Source organism: Chrysochloris asiatica, unplaced genomic scaffold (assembly GCF_000296735.1).
Source record: "Chrysochloris asiatica unplaced genomic scaffold, ChrAsi1.0 scaffold00096, whole genome shotgun sequence".
NCBI classification, from domain to species: Eukaryota; Metazoa; Chordata; class Mammalia; order Afrosoricida; family Chrysochloridae; genus Chrysochloris; species Chrysochloris asiatica.
This window is the reverse complement of record NW_006408614.1, coordinates 4,025,636-4,045,190: the sequence shown is the minus strand read 5'-3', so window position 1 is coordinate 4,045,190 and position 19,555 is coordinate 4,025,636. Positions and strand designations below refer to the sequence as shown.

Here is a 19,555-nt window from a genome sequence, read left to right as displayed (position 1 = left end):
CAAAAGATCCATTTTGGAAGAAGTGCAGCCAGAGTGTTCCTTGGAGGGCAAGATGGCCAAATTTTGTCTCTCATACTTTGGACATATTGTCAGGAGGGACCAGTCACTGGAGATGGATATCATGTTTGGTACAGTGGAGGGTGAGAGAAAAAGAGGAAGACCCCCAATGAGATGGATTGGCCAAGTGGCAGCATTGATGGATTCAAGCGAGGCAACAGTAGTGAGGTTGGCCCAGGATCGGGCAGTGTTTCTATCTGCTGTGCATAAGGTCACTATGGGTCAGTACTGACTCGATGGCACTCAACAACAACAACAACAACAACAGCAACAATGCTACCAGAGCTCTTTGACAATTCCTATATACACCCAAAATTTCTGCTCACTCACAATAGAAGGTGGAGACGGAACTGTGATTCTGTCTGATCTTAGGCCTTATCTGTAAGAGACCTCTGTTGAGTTTGAATCAAGACTAAATCTTCCTCCCAAGACCTCTTGCTAAAGGTCAAAAGCCTAAACTCTAAAGATGTGACTTTGAACCCTGGAACTAACACTGTAATTGTTCATTATGATTCTCGGGTCCTAAATGAATGCCTTGAGGTCTCACTTGTGCGCCTTGATACCCACTGAGTGAGCTGATGAATGACAAACCCAAGTAGCTCTCTTAACTTGCTAAGACTAAATCTTACATGACAGCCTCATCGGCTTCACTAGCCTGTCTGGAGAACACGGATAGTTCTTTTGAAGTTTATAAACTCCCTCAATTCTCTGTCCGTTCCCATAAACCCCATGATCAACCTCACAATCTGCCTTTTCTGCTGTTGTAACTCTTAGCTGAGCAGGGTTGTCTGGAGATGCATCACGGAGCCAGTCTTAGCCATTACCTCAGGGACTATTGCTTGTCTTTGGTTACTTCCTTCCTCCAAGCTCTTAAGAAGCTATTTGAAACCTTATTACTCTACTAAAATCTCCTTTACCCAACGCCTTCTCCCTTGTTCTCAGTAGAAAACCTCATTTCTTCTTTACAGAGAAAACTGAGATAATCAGACTCAATCCCCACCCCATTCTAAACCATGTTTGTAGGCCAGTGTCTCCCTACTGTACTCCTAACTTTTCAGATGTGCCTTAGACCCCTGCTACCTCACAATGACCTCCTTCCTGCCCAGAGTCTGGCCCCATTCCCACAGTGATTTGACCCACCAACACTCGCATCACTGCTACGTTCTTCTCAGTTACCCTCCTGTTCTGCTGGCCTTGATCTTCCTCCTTAGAATCTCTAGTCTTAACAATGAGAAGCAAACAACATCCCATCGACAGCGCAGCCCTTCCTCTTCTCTCTGATTATACGTTTCTCCAGACACTTTACACTGCCTACCTTTCGTCCCACCTTCCTTTTCATTTGCCAACCCAATATACTATTTTTAGTACAAAAATCATGTTAACTATGAAAGTTTTAGGTGACACCAATTCCAAACATGCAACTGTAGAAGTTTGAAGGCCCCGTCCCTTGGACTAACTAATGATAACATGAAGGTATAGAATGTTTGCTCTTTTTCTTTGCATACATATATGCACCTTATGTAAGTATTGTATACTATGTTGTTAAGTGCCATCGAGTTGGTCCGATTGCTAGCAATCCTATACTGAATTTCCAAAGAGTAGCTGGTGCACGTGAACTACTGACCCTGTTTGTGGGTCACAGCCCAGCGCAGATCCTACAGCACCACATCAGAACTCCACTGTGCACTCCAGGTGCCTCTGTTTTGTTGACATACAGAATGCTTTACGATTGTGCTTTCTGGGCTCCCTTCCTTGACCGGAGAGTTCCTTGAATGCCGGTTCTCCTCGTGTTCTGTCCTTGGCCCTCCTTTTTTCTCATGGGCACACCTTCCCCCAAGACCTTCCTGACACAGTCCGCATTGTACTTCTAAGCTTGCCTCTCCTCCGAACCCCAGGCCCCTCTATTATGCTGCCTCCGGACACCTTGGTATGATTGTTCCATGAACACTTCAAGCTTTGCATGTAGAAGACAAAATTCCACACTCCCCCATCCTGCACCTGCTTCTGTGTCGATACTTTCTGTCTCTGTAAAGAGCAGCGCACTGAGATGGCGCTGTGGGCTAATGCGCTCGACTTCACAGTCGGTTTGAACCACAAGGTCGGTGCTTCTGGCTCACGAGCTGTTCCTCGGAATCCCTACACAGGAGTCGCAACCAACTCCACTTAACAACAACAGTCCCCAGCTAAATAAACAAACACACAAAAAAACAACACAAGTTCCTCAAGCCCTTCTGCTGAAACAGAAACTCCACATCTACACACACCTCCTGCAAACTAAAGCTGGGCATTGCACATGGCTCTCATTCTCCCTCACTGCTTCATCCATTCAGTCACCGAAGAAACTTTACATTCCAGAGCTTGCTCCGATCGGGCTTCCCCTCTCCCCTAGGTTCAGCTGTGGGTACATCTCTCTGTCTTGGGCTCTGTCTTAGTTCTCTAGCGCTGCTCTAGCAGAAATCCCACAAGCAGATGGATTTAACCACCAGAAATTTATCCCCTCACAGTTTAGGAGGCTAGTTTTAGGCAAAGCCTTTTTCTCTTTGTTGGCTCCAGGGAAGGGCCCTGTCTCCTTTCAGTGCGCGGAGGCCGAGCGTTCCTTAGAGATCTCCATGTGGCTTGGCATCACCCTTCCCCAGGATCTGGGAGCTTCACAGAGCAGGGACCCAGGCCTGAAGGAAGCACTCCTCTTCCAGCTCCTATCTTGATGTCAGCAGGCCCCTCTTTCTCTGCTCACACTTCTCTGACCTCTTGTAATATACAGAGTGGTTATGAGTAGGAACTGACTAGACAACACTTAACAACAGCAACAACACTCCACCCTTAATCTTCTTATTGGTTTATCACATCTGATTACATTATGGGGACTCAACACATAGCTGCCACATCACCGAGAATCACGGCTAAAGTGACACATACTTTGGGGGCACAATTCAATGCACGACAGGTTGCATTCTACCAGTCTCATAAATCAGTGGGTCCACCTCAATGGCGGAGTTCTCAACTCCTAAATAACTCCAGGTGAGATGCTCCTTGCTAGCATTCTCCAGATGACTGCATGTTCTGGTTTCCCAAACTCCACCCAACGATAACCAGCAGCCCCACTGAGATCAGGGGACCACTGCTTTCCCTCTCTCAACAACTGAGGAGGCAGATTCAAAAGCTTTGAAAGTGAGCTTGTTGTGCACATTAGGGGAGGTTCACACACCTTCAATTGGGTCCCGAAGCATCTGAGGAAGCCTGGACCACTTCATGTTCAGAGGCCAAGGGTCATAAGTGGTCCAAGGCTTCCAGGAGCATCTGGCAGAGGTGTCCAGGACCCCGACTCTAAGGGGTCAGCAATGACAACAGTGGAAAGTACCACTCCCATCTGCCTGCCTTTGCCTCTCCCCATTCTTGTCTTGGGAGCTGGGCTGTGAAAATTGGGAGGAGACTGTGATTTGAGGCACTGGCAAAGCCCTTCTTGCTCAGGATGTCTAGTTTGGCATTGTTGTTGTTGTTCTTAAGTGCCATCGAGTCGGTTCTGACCCATAGTGACCCTGCATAGGGTTTCCGAGGAGCAGCTGGTGAGCTTGGACCGTCGGACCTTGCAGTTCAAAGGGCTTTGCAGTCTGGTGCATTAACCCTCAGCGCCGCACCAGGACTCCATTTTGGCATTAGGCTGAAGATATCTATTGCCCCAGTTCGACATCACAATGTAGCTAAGTGCTCCTAAAAGCCTGTGAGCAAAGATTTTGATCTGTTTGGGATGCCTACTCAAAGCCTCAAGATCCCATGGGGAGCAAGGGCCCTCGTACCGGTAATAATTTTCCTGCCTCTGACCTCCCTATTTATTCTTCATCCAACAGGTACAAGATGATTCTCTATCTCAGCCTATGGAGAACGGATCACTTCCCCACCTGCCCTGGAGCTCCTGAGCCTGCCACTCCAGGTCGACTTTCATAACCGTGTTTCTTAGTTCGTCCTGCACTTTGTTGTTGTTGCTGCTAAGTGTTGTCAAGTTGATTTTGATGCAGAGCCGGCCTATACAGGGTTTCTGAGGAGCAGCTGGTGGGTTTGAACTGCTGACCTGTGGTTCGCAGTCCAGTGCTGATTCTACAGTTTACGCCCCAGAAATTCCCAAGTCCGTACAACTCCACATTCATGCTGTGCTTTTTCTAGAGTCCCTCTATGTCTACACACCATGGACCCTGCACTGAATGCCTCCCGATCTAGAAAGTTTCAACTCAAAACTGGAAACAATGCTCAAATGTCAACTGCTTTGCGAAACCTTCTTGGGCCTTCGACAAGCTTCTCTCCTACCACCACCCGAGGCAGATGGCCTTTCTCTCTCCTGTACGGCACTCCCTCACCTGGAGTACTCTTTCACCACAGGTAGCTGGTACGCACTATAAGGGCTTGCTACGTGGCAGCGTTTCATCTGTGGTGCACAGCGGCAGACTGGATGGCACTCTTGGCTGTAGGAAGGAAAAGGGGCTTGCCTGGTGCAATGTCTTCTGAGGCAGGCTCAGTTCTGAGATCACAATTGGGTCAGGCAAAGTTTAAAAGCTGGCCAGGGAACAAAGGGGGTTGGGGGCAGGACAGTGACTTTCTAAGCATTCTGGACTCGGGCTTGGGAGAGTTGGGAGAAATTGATCATTTAGGTAAATACACTGCTGCCCAAGGCAGCTGGGTGGGGGCACCAACAAGACTATAAAACCTTATATTAGTCTCAGAGAGCAGAAACATCGGCCAAAGCCACAGAGGGCAGGCTGGCCAAGTTCAGCAGTGGGTTAGCCAGGACAGCCCTGTGACCAACAGAAAGGGCCACAGAGGGGAAGAATCAATCATTTAGGGGAGAAGGGATGGGAAGCCAAGGCAGTGCCATGGGGGTGACTAGAGCTCACTGGGACCCCACATCAGTCAGCCCTGGAGGCTCTCCTGTCTCCTTTAGTCCTCAAGCCCTCAGAGCTCACAAGCCATCTGCTCCCATTTCTGCAGCTCCAGAGCGGTTCTCTGAGGATCTGGAAGTTTTAACACTAAGGTTCACTCAGCTAGCTCCCCACTCACACGCTGAAACAACGTCAAAGAAATAGATCATTCACTGGCCAGGCAACAGTTCTGTTTAAAGAGTTTTCTTTTTCATATCGACACTTCCATGAGTTCAGAATTTGATCAACTTCTTGCTACCCGGTTTGACATTACCAAAACATTACCACTCGGACAACCTGCTGGTGTCAAAGAGGAACATCTTAAAGCTCTTTGGATGCTGCATGCAGATACGCTGCCAATCCCAATCTTTGATCTCCATTATAAAGCGGCACCAATAAAATACCACAGAGATTTATGGGTGAACTTTCATTTGAGCTGTTTCACACCTAAAATAACACAAGTGTTGGGGCCAGGAGGCAGGGAATTTAGGGTTCAGCTGTTTAGGTTTTCTTTGACTTTTAAAAACTTAATCCACTGATTTAAAAAGATAACCTGACATTCTTCAATTGCATTGTATTTCCCAGAGAATATGGCTAGGAGAAATTCAGGAGACACACTTAAGAATGTCTTTCTGAGGAAAGACCAAAGTTCAGGTGGGTAGTGACTCCTATCTTACTGGAACCATCTTTTGTCAAAAAGAAAGAAAGAAAAAAAAAGGTTTGTTTGTTTTTCTTTGTTCATGGGATATAATAGTGGCTATTTAAATTGATCTTTCATCTTGAACATTCCACATTACTAACAAGAGCAAGCAAATATTACTGTGAGCAAAATCCTAACAAATAGAATTTCACTGAAAAGACACTAACTAAGATGGTCAATTTCACTGGTGTACTGTCCTTAATCTTGGGGACAATTCCTTGCATCAGCTCTGACTATAATTCTGGCAGGTCACAAGTCAGAAGGACCAGAATTAAAGAAACCAGTGCTGTATTCAGGCCAGATGGGAACTCAACCGACACCCCCTCACTGTCCCCTCCCCTCCCCCTGGTCAAGAGGTTGGGAGAGCAGATTCTGCCAACTGAGAGAGCAGAGTATCTGAAGGGGAAACACAGCTCCTCTAGCTTCTAAGAAGACCTTTATAGGCACCGTAAAGTGAAAACAGCAGAAAAGTTCCTGGACACAGTCCTTTCAGAAACAAAAACGAGTAGGAAGGAAGGTCAGAGCAGCGGTTCAAAGGACTCTGAACGCACAGCGGCCGCTGTCCAAGGTTGTAGGTGGCACCCTGCCCGGGGCCTGCCAGGCTGAGGGGCAGCCCCCACAGCAGGGACGCTGCAAACTTCCTCTGCAGCCCCTCACCCCAGCTTCTGGGAGAAATCCTATCACCACAGCAATCACAAAACCAAAAAAAAAGGGAACTGAAACGAAGTGTACTTAGCTATTTAACGCAATTTTATTTTTGCATTTTCTTATTTGACAAAAAAATTCCCTGGTTACAAGGAGAAGACAGCAGCTGGAGAAGAGAAAGCCACCGGCTCAGAGGAAGAGCCTCTAGTGTCAAATCCTAGTGACCCAGGAGGAGAGAGGAGAACTGCCCCATAAATGTCTGAGGCTGTAAATCTTTATGGCAACAGACAGCCTTGTCTTTCTCCTGTGGAGAGTCTGGTGGGTTTGAACCACCAACATTTTGGTTAGCAGCTTAACAACAGGACTCTTTTTAATGGTAACTAAAAATGAAAAACACCAAACCCACTACCACTGAGTCAATTCTACCTCATAGTGCCCCTATAGGGTCCTACAGGACAGAGACGTGCCCCATAGAGCTTCCATGGCTGAAAATCATTATGCAAGTACAGTACCACACTTTTCCCTTACTGAATGGTTGGTGGGTTCGAACCACCGATTTGGTGAGCAGCCCAGTGCTTAACCACAGTGCTACCAGGGCACCTTCTTCATTGCGGGTTGTTCTTGTTGTTATGTGCCATGGAGTCGTTTCCGACTCATGGCGATCCTGTACAGGGTTTCCAAGGCTGTAAATCTTTATAGGAGCAGAAAGCCTCATCTTTCTCCCACAGAACAGCTGGTAGTTTCGAACTGCTGAACTTGCGGCTTGCAGCCCGATTCGTAACCACTACGCTACCAGAGCTCCTTGTGGTAGAACTCTTCAACGTTCACCTCTGAAGCACCCAGGCAGCTTTCCGAGGTGGAAGAACAGTTCACATTTACCCACTTGACATGGTCCTTAACGGCTAAAGTTTAGGAGACTGCGGTTTGACTTCTCTTTCCGTTATGACCTCACTGTTTTCCTAGATAGAGGAGACCTCACAGAGACGTCAGGGCCTCATTGCCCTTTTCTCAGAGGCCCTGGGCCAGGCCGAGGCTGGGTTTGGCCAACAGTACTTTCGGGCAGGAAGTGAAATTGGGATGCCTCCAACCTTAGGTCACATAAGTCGAGTTCATGTACAAATATAGGAACTGGGCTCTCAGGAGGGTCACACTATGAATGAGGTGTCCAGATTCTCAAGTGGCCCCTCTGCTCAGGGAGTCTGGGTCTGTTAACTACCAGGAGCCAAAGTGGAGTGAAAATCCCTCAAAAAAGTGTCAACATTTTTTACTTAGCTGTTTTTAAGGATGCCATCCACACTGCTGGGTGCAGAGATACGCTGTACGACAGTCCCCCCTCACTGTCTCCCTAAGCTGTTGTGGCATAGGATCAGCACTGGACTGCTCACCACAAGGTTGGTGGTTCAACCCCCACCACTCCTTGGAAACCCTATATAAAGTTGCTATGAGTCGGAACCAACTGATGGTACTTAACAAGAAGTTGCGAAAGGACATCAAAGCTACGACTGGACAGCAAGTCAAGTATGAGCTTTACGAAGAGGTGACAGTCCTCTGAAGAAGGCCAGTGGGAAAAGGAGGCTGTTCTGTGGCACAGTAAATAGAGCCCACTCTGAACAGGGGCAAGAAATGATACCCAATGCCTTTCGGGGGCTTTCCATTTTCATTCCTCCCATTTACCTTTCAAGGAGTCTGTGAGGCACTGTTGTTAAGTGCTCAAGTGCTAACTGAAAGGTCGGCGGTTTGTACCCACCAGCCGCTCTGTGGGAGAAAGATGGGGCAATTTGCTTCCGTAAAGATGACAGCATTGGAAAAGCTATGAAGCAGGTGTTTGCTCAAAGGTCTGTCCTTCAAGGCCACTGAGTCAGCACAGACTCTGCGGGAGTGGGTTTGGTTTTGGGGTGTCTCCCTTACCCATTCTTGGTATATGTTATTTGGCATGTCGACATGGCTGTCTGATTAACAGTGAATCCTACGAGAGAGGTATTAGCTGTTCTCCTCCCAGGCCATGAATTGGGGTGTCCTTGGATGTGGCCTAATCCTGTGGACGGGAGCCTAACTTGGGGAACCTAGGCTGTGTACTGTTCTACTCCTCCCTGTCCGTTTGTACGTTTGGAGGTCATGCCACTACAAGTGTCTGCTCCCAGGCTGCTTCACTAAGAAGCAGGGAGTAAAGTGCCACTGCACATGCCATGAATGAACAGCTCGATGTGTCATTTACTCAGGAGCACCCAGATCAAGAGTGACATTCGATCCCCTCCCCAAAAGGGTAACCACTCTCCAGACTTCCACGAGCATAAGTTAGCTTTGTCTGCATTTGAGCTTTTAGTATATACACGGACTCCTCTTTATACAAATGGAAATAAAACAACAACAGAAATGGAAGACAATGTAAAGGGAAACACAATTTTCAATCTGAGAAACTAAAGGCGGATATTTACCTTCTGCACCAGGTAGACGCTGGTGGCTCTCTCTGCAGCCACTTGGTCCAGATCCGAACCCTCGGGGATGAAGTAACTCACATCAGTGATGTGTACGCCCACTTCAAAGTTGCCTGTGAATGCACAAGAAGGACCCTCAGTCTGTGCAGACGAACAAGGCCAAGGTCTCTGTAGGCTCCTTTCCAAGGACACATGTCGCTCAGAACAGTGCTGGGCCTGTATTTTCTATCTGCTGTTCCTTCCCTCACTGTACACAAATGGTGATGGGTGTTTTATACCCAATAAACAAGATGAACTGTTTTCACAAGGTGCTTCCCATTTATAAAGATTCTTCTCTTTGAGCAAATACCAATAGACTTGCAAAAAGGTCTGACTAATTATGGATGAAGAACAAATCCTTTCAGGTCATTGTTGTTGTTAAGTACTGTGGAGTCGGTTCCAAGTCATAGTGACCCTGTATAGGAGTTCCAAGGCTGTAAATCTTTACAGGAGCAGAATGCCTCATCTTTCTCCTGTGGAACTACTGGTAGTTTCGAACTGCCGACCTTGAGGTTAGCAGCCTGATTTGTAACCACTACAAACCACCAGAGCCCCTTCAGGTCATTAGAGTAAGCTAATCTCCAAATCCCACAGTCCTACCTGCCACAGCCCTCGGTCAGCCCTGCACCTGGCCTCCCTGCTCCTCTTCTCTAACTCCCACAAGGTTGCTGGTGAGCTTTCTACACCGTGACATGATGACATCACCCCTGAGCCTGGTATTCAGGGCCTTCAGTACCTTACTCCATTCCACCTTGTTAGTCTGGGGGCCATCCTCAACATGCTCTTTAAGCAGCTGTCGTGGGAAACCTCTTCCCGTTCCCTGAACATATCTTACCTCACCCCATTCAGACACTTGTGGGCACACACACACACACACACACACACACACACACACACACAGCAGCAACATCATCCATTGTCATTGAGTCTGTTCTGAATCACAGCAACCCTAAAGGACAGACTAGAACTGCCACTTTCTTCCATGGTGGGTTCGAACCACAGATCTTTGGGTTAGCAGCTTAAGCCTTAGGCACTGCGCCACCAGGGCTCCTTTTCAGAGGTTTACTTGTTGTTAAGTGCCGTCGATTTGGTTCCGACTCTGTATACGGTTTCCGAGGAGCAGTTAGTGAGTATAAACTGCCGACCTTGGGGTTCAAACTGACTTTGTGGTGCAGCGCTTCTTCTATGGTACCACACCAGGCTAAGTTTATACTTTTCCCCATGCTTGGAATAACCTCCTCATCAGGATCTGCCTAGCAAAACCTCCCTTCCCTTAGAATGAGAATCCCAGGAAAGAGAATCCCAAAGCAGGAAGAGATTCGCCATCCTACACACTGAGAGGCCTTCATCTGTGTCTGGTGGTGTGGGCCGTGGGCACCCCGTCAGCACGCTCATCACTAGATCCTTGAGGCTGTTTTCACCGGCGGCCTCCCTCCCTACAATGTTAGCTGGCACAGTAGCTCTATTGTGTAAGGTCCCCTGCTGTGTGCCCAGGGCCTAGGAGAGTGCCTGTCATACAGATTTGTGTTGTTATTAAGACTGTCAAGTTGGTTTCAACTCACAGTGACCCTGGATAGGGTTTAGGAAGCGTGGCTGGTGGGTTTGAACCACCGACCTCGCAGTTAGCAGTCTAGTATTTAGCCTACAAAGAGCTCTGATAATGTAGTAGTTATGAGTTGGGTTGCTAATCTCAAGCTCAGCAGTTTGAAACTACCAGGAGAAGGATGAAGCTTTCTGTTCCCTTAAAAGATTTACAGCCTCAGAAACCCTATACAAGGCCACTGTGAGTCATCACCCACTCCACGGCATACAACCAACTGTACCTATGGAGGCCTGGGAGTGTAGTGGGTTAAAAGCTAGGCTGTTAACCACAAGGTCAGCAGTTCTAATCTTCCAGCTGCTCCACGGCAAAAAGATGAGGCTTTCTGCTCCTGCAAAGATTTACAGCCTCAGAAATCCTCTATAGGGTCGCTGTGAGTGGGAACCGACTCCCCGGCCCACTGCCACCATTTATCCTATAGTACCACACCAGGACTCCACAGGTATCAATGAATACTGATAGAGAGAATTAATCAAATGGTTTGCCGCCTGTTACCTTTTTCTTTTTGATAAGAGACTGACCATTTCCCCCCCTTTTGGAGAGCTCGTCCCTTCCTGGTGGAGTGTTCAATAGGCCTTACCTTACCTTGCAGAAGTGGTCACATGACCCAGGCTGACCACACAGACTTTGGTAGAGTCATTGGGTTATAAGCTTAAAGTTAAACCTAAGTATCCATAAATAATTTCTAAAATACAGTAGTGTACACACACGCACGAGTGTATGCATTTGTGCAAAATGGACAGGATATAGAAAAAAATATGCATGTAAGTATACAGTCTGCGGAAGCACACTAAAGATATGAACAAAGAGCTGAGTTTGCTTTAAATGTAAAATGTACTTGATGCAGTTTCACTGGATGCCATCTCTGTTTACAGTGATTGGTCCAAATGTAGGCATGTGACCCACGTAGATTTCTTCTGAGTCTGTTTTCAGGGATGGATATCTAACTTAGGAAAGAGAGTCTTTCTCCTGGGATCCTAGACACAAAAGACCATAGGAGCCCACATCTTTGACACATAATTGTGACAAGCCAGAAAAAACCAACAACAATAGGTCTAAGAAATAAAACAGAGTCACGATGACCTCATGTGAACTCTGAGACCCAGCTGAACCTGTAAGTAATCGATTTTGAACTTAGCAGTTCACAAGACAATTGGTTCCTTTCTGGTTATGACTCACAGAAGAGTCCAGCCAGGTCAACATGTTGGCTCCGAAGCGCTCATTAACATTACACCGCTGGTTCCTCCGGTCATCTTCTAAGGGGCTACATACATACTGTTTCTGCAAAGACAGCAGCTGTTCTGTATCCTCCTAGTCCTTCTTCTTCCCTCGTTTTAAAAAACAAAGTGATTAAACACCGGGCAATTCCAGTAAGGGGTTCAGGCAAGGAGTTTCCAATTCCCCCTCAGAACCACACCCAGAGACCACCCTCCTTCTAAGCAATCAGACCTTGGAGCTCTCTTGCCCAAGCCTGTAACATTCCTCCATGAGGGAAAACCCAGGTCCACCTAGGAGAGCCTGGCTGTGGTGGACTAACTGATAGACCTGCTTCCCGCAGAGGAAAGGGTGGTCTGGAAAGCTGAGAAACCCGTGTGGCTCCGAGCGGTGAAACCTGCCCTGCAATGATCGAGGAACTCAACCCCAAGGGATGGCGGCCAAAAGTCTCAGACGGCTCAACTTCCAGTTTTGATATTACAAGTATCTAAAACTAACACTTGAAGAAGGTAAAAGAAAGTGCTTTCTTTTGAAGTCAGAATTATAATATATTAGCCTCACAGGTAAATATTGACTAAAGGAAAAGAGAGCGGATTATGACATCATGATCTAAGCCATAATTTTAAATTCTGTCGGTGTGGTGTTACTACACATGAACTTTCTGTCCTTGGTCAAAATTGACAAACTGACAAAGAACTCATTACGGGAGATAAAACACGGAAGCGGCCAATCAAAACACATTCGAGAAGCTTAAGTTTCCCTCAGAATTCCCAGCAGAGCCTCTATAACTAGCAAAGAGAAGCTCTCTTATTCTCTGCTTTGACCCTTTCGTATGGAAACCCTAAGTAAATATTTTATCACATATATTTACATAACGTGAACTTGTAGAACTCTTGAGCTAGAGGCACTGAAACTTTTATTCAACGAAAGACAAAAATATAAATTCAAAAGGTTAGTTAGCATAAGCTGTCAAATTACTTAGGACAAATGTGGTGCTTGTGTTTTTAAATTTTCTTCCATAGGAAAAATCATCTATAAAATTAAAAAAAAAAATACACATATATATTTTAAAGGTTTCATCTCCCAGGGCTGAGGTGAGCCCTGTAAACTTGGAAGCACAGTAGAAGCAGAGAGTCAGACTGTCCACGGTGGGCTCCTTCTGTGCGGGGTCCACATGCTCCACGGAGACCAATACTCTGAGCGAGCCTAAGAGGACATCAGAGCATCTTCATCCAGTCAAAACATGAACAGAATCTACAGCAGGGCTCAGAGGCCAGTCTTCTCAGCCAGTCCACCAGCCAGTTCAGCCACTTCCCAACAGCATGCCTGCCAGGTGGCCCCGGCCATGAACCGGCTGAAATGGACTCCCAGTCTGCCTCTCCCAGGCAGGCACAGAGGTGGTTCCTCTATTCAAAGAGCTCACAGTCCAATGGGATGGGCAGATCCATCACTGTGATGACAATGTGGCCTTTCCAGGGCAGAGGAACTTACAAGAGCATCTGGGAGTGAGTGGAGATGAAATCTTTTCCTTCAGTAAGAACCTATGTGAAAGTGCTCCGTAACAACTGTAATAATCTAGAACAACTACATGACTGGAGTGACAATGATGACATTAAAAATGATAATAAGGATACCAATGTGGTTGTCGTTAAGTATCACTGAGTTAGTTCTAATTCATAGAGAACGTGTAACAGTCCAAAGAGTGATTGGTGGGTTTGAATAGCCGACTTTGCGGTTAGCAGTCCAGTGTTTATCCTATGGTGCCACGCTAGGACAACCATTTAATCTTTAACATTAATCATGCTAATCTATCTTTCATGACAGCTACACGAAACATATTTCATAAGTGGATTATCTGAGGCCCAAAGAGGCTCCAAATCACCTGACTTGTTGAGTGGCTTGTTAGCGGCACGTGAGTCAGTTCCAACTCATAGCAACACTATGAACAACTGAATGAAACACTGCCCGATCCCGCACCATCCTCACAATTGTTGTTATGTCGGAGACCACTGCTGCTGCCACTACGTCAATCCATCTCACTGAGAGTCTTCCTCATTTTTTGCTAACCTTGCACTTTACCAAGCATGATGTCCTTCTCCGGGAAATGGTCCCTTCCTGAGAACATATCCAAAGTATTACAGATAAAGACTCACCATCCTGACTTCTAAGAAGCATTCTGGCTGTACTTGTTTCAACACAGATTTGTTTGTTTTTCTAGCATCCATGGTACTTTTAACAGTCTCCTCCAATACCATAATTCAAATGCATCAATTCTTCTACAGTCTACCTTATTCATTGTCCAACCTTCCCACGTATAAGAAGCCACTGACAATACCACGGCTTGGGAGAGGCGCACTTTAGTCCTCAGATTGACATCTTTGCTCTTCAACACTTCAAAGAGATCTTTTGGAGGAGATTTGCCTAATGCAATACGTCATTTGATTTCCTGACTGCTGCTTCCACGAGCGTTGATTGTGGATCCAAGCAAAACGAAGTCTTTAACAGCTTCCATCTTTTCTCTGTTTATCATGTTATTTGTTGGTCCAGTTGTGAGGATTTTGTTTTCTTTACACTGAGGTGCAATCCATACATAAATATGTCATCTTTGATCTTCATCAGTATGTATTTTAAGTCCTCTAGCTTTCAGCAAGTAAGGCTGTATCACATGCATATTACAGGTTATTAATGAGTTTCCTGGATAATTTGCTCAGCATACAGATTGAATAAGTATGGTGAAAGGATACAACCCTGGTTCACACCTTTCCTGATTTTAAACCATTCAGTATCCCCATGTTCTGTTCTAACAATTGTCTCTTGGCCTATGTACAGGTTCCTCATGAGAATATTAAGTGTTCTGGAATACCTATTCATTGCAATGTAATTCATTTTTCATGATCTACACAATCAAAAGCCTTTGCACAGTCAATAAAGCACAAGTAAACATCTTTCTGATAGTCTCTGCTTTCAGTGAAGATCCATCTGCCATCAGCAATGATTTCCCTAGTTCCACATCCTCATCTAAATCTGGTTTGAATTTCTGGCACTTCCCTGTTGATGTACTATTGCAGCAGTTTTTGAATTATCTTCAGCGATATTTTACTTGCATGTGATATTAAAGACATTTTTTGATGATTTCTGCATTCTGTTGGGCCACCTTTTTGGAATGGGCACAAATATGGATCTCTTCGAATCAGGTGATCAGGTAGCAGTCTTCCAAATATCCTGGCATAGATGAGTGAGTGTCTTCAGTGCTACATCAGTTTTTTGAAAGATTTAAATTTGTATTCCATCAATTCCTGGAGCCTTGTTTTTCACCGATGCCTTCAGTGCAGCTGAACTCCTTCTCCAGTACCATTGGTTCTTGGTCATGTGTTACCTTTTGAAATGGCTGAACATCGATCACTTCTTTTTGGTACAGCAGCTCTGTGTAGTCCTTCCATCTTCTTTTGGTGCTTTCTGCATCGTTCAATATTTTGCCCATAGAATCCTTCAATATTGCAATTGAAGCTTGAATTTTTTCTTCAGTTTTCTCAGCATGAGGAATGCTGAGCATGTTCGCTGAATGTGTTCTTTCCTTCTGGTTTTCTAGTTCTAGGTCTTTGCACATTTTATTGTAATACTTCACTTTGTTTTCTCCAGCTGCCCATTGAAATTTTCTGTTCTATTCTTTTACCTTCTCATTTCTTCCATTTGCTTTAGCTTCTCTATGCCCAAATGCAAGTTTCAGAGTTTCTTCTGACATCCATTTGATCTTTTCTTTCTTTCCTGTGTTTTAAGTGACCTTTTGGCTTTCTTCCCAGATAATGTTCTTGATGACATCACACAACTCACTAGTTTTCAGTCATTAGTGTCTACATCATCATATCTGGTCTTGAGATACTCTCTAAATTCAGATGGGATATATTCAGTCATATTTTGGCCCGCATGGATGTTACCTTATCACAAGCAGCATTGTATTTCAAGATCAATCTTGAAATGTTCTTTTTGATGAGGAATGCTACACCATTCCTCTTCAACTTGTCATTCCCAGCACAGTAAACCCTATGATTGTTATTGGTGGTGTTGTTGTTAAGTGCCATCAAGTAGATTCCGATCCACAGTGACCCTGTATAGGGTTTCCAAGGAGCGGGTGATGAATTTGAATCACCAACCTTGTGGTCGAGCACTTAACCTGGAATGCCAGGACTCTATGATTAACCAGTTCAAAACCAATACCAGTCCATTTCAGCTTACTAATGCCTAGGATGTCAATCTTTATGTGCTTCATTTCATTTTTGACAAATTCCAATTTTCCTAAATTCATACTTCATACATTCATGTTCTAATTTTTAATGCAAGTTTGCAGCTGTTTCTCCTCATTTTGAATTGTGCCCCATCAGCAAATGAAGGTCCTGAGGGATTTACTCCATTCACATTATTTACAACTCTCCTTTATGGAGTCAACTCTTCCCCAATCGTATTGAGTGCCTTCTAACCTGAGGGACTCATCTTCTAGCACCATATCCGACAATGGTCTGCTGTTGCTCATGAGATTTTCATTTTCTGGTACTACGTCTGCTATTCAACAGGTTTTCGGTGGCTAAACATTCACACATAGTCTGCCTCTCCTTCTTCCTTATCTGTCTTAGTATGGAAGCTCCGCTGAAACCTGTCCATCCTGGTTGACCCTGCTGGTATTTAAAACCCCAGTGGCATAGCTCCCAGCATTCCAGCAACACACAGCCACCACAGTGCAACAAACTGACAGGCGAGTAGTGAACCACCTGGTGAGTCAGTGATAAAGCCCAGATTTGAAACCCCTGTTACAGTAACTCCAGGAAACCACCCAAATTCTCTTCCAAGTGGGCCACCTCTTCACCCTCCTCCCTACTCCTCAGAGCTTACTGGAAGCCACACTCTTGGCTGCAGATTCAGAAGTCCAGTCTGGGACTTTCCCCAGCTGTGTTCACTGTCACACATTTGTCTCTGACAGCGTGCGAGGTCCCACTGCCAACCTCCGCAGTCACTAAGACATCAACTCTAGCACGATTTATTTATAACAATAACTCCTTTTCTGTGACTTTTTACTGGGAACTGAGTGAAGCTTTACAGAGCAGATCATCAGTTTTACATTCAACAAACCACAGACTCCATGTCCTCACAGTGGTAATCCCTTCTGTGTACCAGCAGTGCACAGTACTGACCTCTAGTCACTGGAATTTTTGCACTCCTCCCTTTGTCTTCCACTACCTTCATCTTTCCTGTCACATCTGCACACTGCCTTCCCTACCACCCAAGTTAGCATGTGTCTACCTCTACCCTGTGACTAATGTTTCCTTTTCACTGACCCCTGGTAATCATCTTAGAATGTTTCTTTTAGCAAGAAAACCTTTCCTTAACTTTTTACAGCAGTGGTCTCATACAATATTTGGCCTTCTGTGATTGACTAATTTCACTCAAGGAGCTCTGGTAGCGTAGTGGTTACGAATCGGGCTGTGAACCTTAAGGACAGCAGTTCGAAACTACCAGCTGTTCCGTAGGAGAAAGATGAGGCTTTCCGCTCCCGTAAAGATTTACAGCCTCGGAAACCCTGTACAGGGTCGCTATGAGTAGGGATCGACTCCACGGCATATAACCACCAACCAATTTCATTCAGCATAATGTCCTCCATGTTATGAGGTGTTTTGCAGATTCGTCATTACTCTTATATGTTGTATGGTATTCCATTGTGTGTCTGCATGCATTCTGCTGCTCTGTCTCTTGAGTGATGCATTTAATCCAATTACATTCAGTATAATTATCGATAGGTATGAATTGATTGCTGTCATTTTGCTGTGTGACTTTTTGTGATAATGTTAGTTTGTTCCACACAAATTTCTGCACTGAGTTAATTTTGTTTGTGGGTTCTCATTACATTTTTTTCATTGCTGTTGCTTTAATGTTTACTAAATCTTTCTGATTTTCCTGTTTTATTTTGATGTGAATATGTATTAATTTTCTATGAGGTGACCCAGTAATTTATTTTTCCCTCTTTAAAACAGTCTTTTATCTTGAAATCTACTTGACTTCCTAGCCACTTGAGAGTTCTGTCGACACTGCATTCCCTTTTAATGCTTTGCATTTTATTTCAATTATAAATTGATGCCTCAGGTTCCCTATTTTCAGTCTTGTTTCACTTGGATATTTCTATAGCTGGACTGAGTTCTGGATGGTGTTGTCATTCATGCATATTAATCTCATGTTATTGTCTGTTGTTCTTTGGATATCAGTCCAAAGAACACCCTTTAGTAATTTATGTAAAGCTGGTTTGGTTATTAGAAATTCCTTTAATTTCTGTTCATCTGAAAATGTACTAATTTGGCCCTTATATTAGAGGGACAGGTTTTCTGGGTTGGCAATTTTTTTCTTTCTGAATTTGGTATATGTCACACCATTGCCTGCAGGTTTCTGTTGAGAAATCAGAGCTTAGTTTTACTGGAGATTCTTTGTAGGTAACTTTTCATTTTTCCTGAGTTGCTCTCAGGATTCGTTCCTTGTCCTTGGTTTTAGAAAGTCTGAATAGGCTATGTCTTGGTGATTTTCTTTTGGGGTCTATCCTGTTTGGGGTTTGTTCAGCTTCTTGAAGGCTTATCTTCTCATCTTTCATGATGTTAATGAAGTTTTCTTTCAGCAACTCTTTGACATTTTTTTCTACACGTTTTATTGTTCCTTCCTGTTCTGGAATTCTAATCATCTTTTAATTCTTCTTCTTCATTGTGTCCACAGGCTTTCTTCCAATTTTTTCCATTATTTTTTCAGATTGTTCTTTTAGTTTGCTAGTATTAAGAGCTTTATCTAATTTGGGCTTCCACTGATTCAAATCTACTCTTTTGCCTTTTTTTTTTTTTAAGGTTTTTATTGTGGATTGAGTGAAAGTTTACAGGGCACATCATCAGTTTTACATTCAACAAATCATACACCTTGTTTCATTACAATGTTTATAATCCTCTCCTCCATGTACCATCAGTTAACAGTATTTCTTGCAACTCTAGCTCTTTAAAAACAAACAAACAAAAACCCACTCAGGCATATTCAATAATTTACACCTCCAAAGGGCACATTCTGTAAGCCTGCCTCCTGGCCACCAGCTCTTAGTCCCTCCCTTCCCATGAATCTAGAGTCCTCAGCCGCTTCCCCTCTCCATGTTCCCATCTCTGCCTCCATCTCTGGCTTCGCTACTTCTCTGGATAAGGTCCCGCATTATGCTTGCGGCTCTTCTCCCTTGATGGTCCTAGGGTCCTCTGTTTCTGGACTGTAACATTAACCACTCCCCTGTTTTGTCACAAAACTTCTACCTTTACAATTGTGACCATCGCAATTAGTCATAATAACAATTACTCACTACTGAATCATAAGAATCGTATCCCTATCTCTTTTCACCAGACCCATGTAGATAAGATGACAACTATTCAGTAGGGACTCTTTCTTCCCCCACACACTCTTAAACTAAACTCCCTCTTAAAACTTTGTAAGCCAGTCACTTCATGCCTTTATTGCCCCTTCATTTTAGGTATCCAATGTCTAAGATGCCTGTCTCTATCTACCCTGTTTACAGAGGGGATAGCATTGATACTTGATGTGAAGACTCCTTCCCTCTCTGTTAGTATTTAGAGTAACTACCTCCATGAGGTACTTCCGTTAGTACCACCAGGAGTCCTGGTGTGGCGCTGTGGGCTAATGCATCAGATTGCAAAGTTGTTTGAAGTGCAAGGTTGGTGGTTCAAGCTCACCAGCTGTTCCTTGGAAACCCTATAGAGGGTCACTATAGGTTGGAATTGACTCAATGGCATTTAACAACAACAACAACCTCCATGAGTATGGGTCAGGTTCATCAAATTGAAGAACACGGTCAGTATTTCTCATGCTGGGGGAACTGAAGAAAAAATTCAAGCCTCGACTTTCGCTATTGAAAGATTCACTGGGCAAATTATTGAATGAT

General features: G+C 44.7%; 1 protein-coding gene across 1 annotated transcript in view; it reads right to left on the bottom strand.

The window, feature by feature from the left end:
* Positions 1–19,555, bottom strand: part of DIS3L2 (DIS3 mitotic control homolog (S. cerevisiae)-like 2) — a 429,536-nt gene that overhangs the window by 104,333 nt on the left and 305,648 nt on the right. Inside the window, exon 10 of the mRNA XM_006866746.1 lies at positions 8,745–8,857. Within this exon, the coding sequence (XP_006866808.1) occupies positions 8,745–8,857 (113 nt within the window). The remainder of the gene's footprint in view (positions 1–8,744; positions 8,858–19,555) is intronic.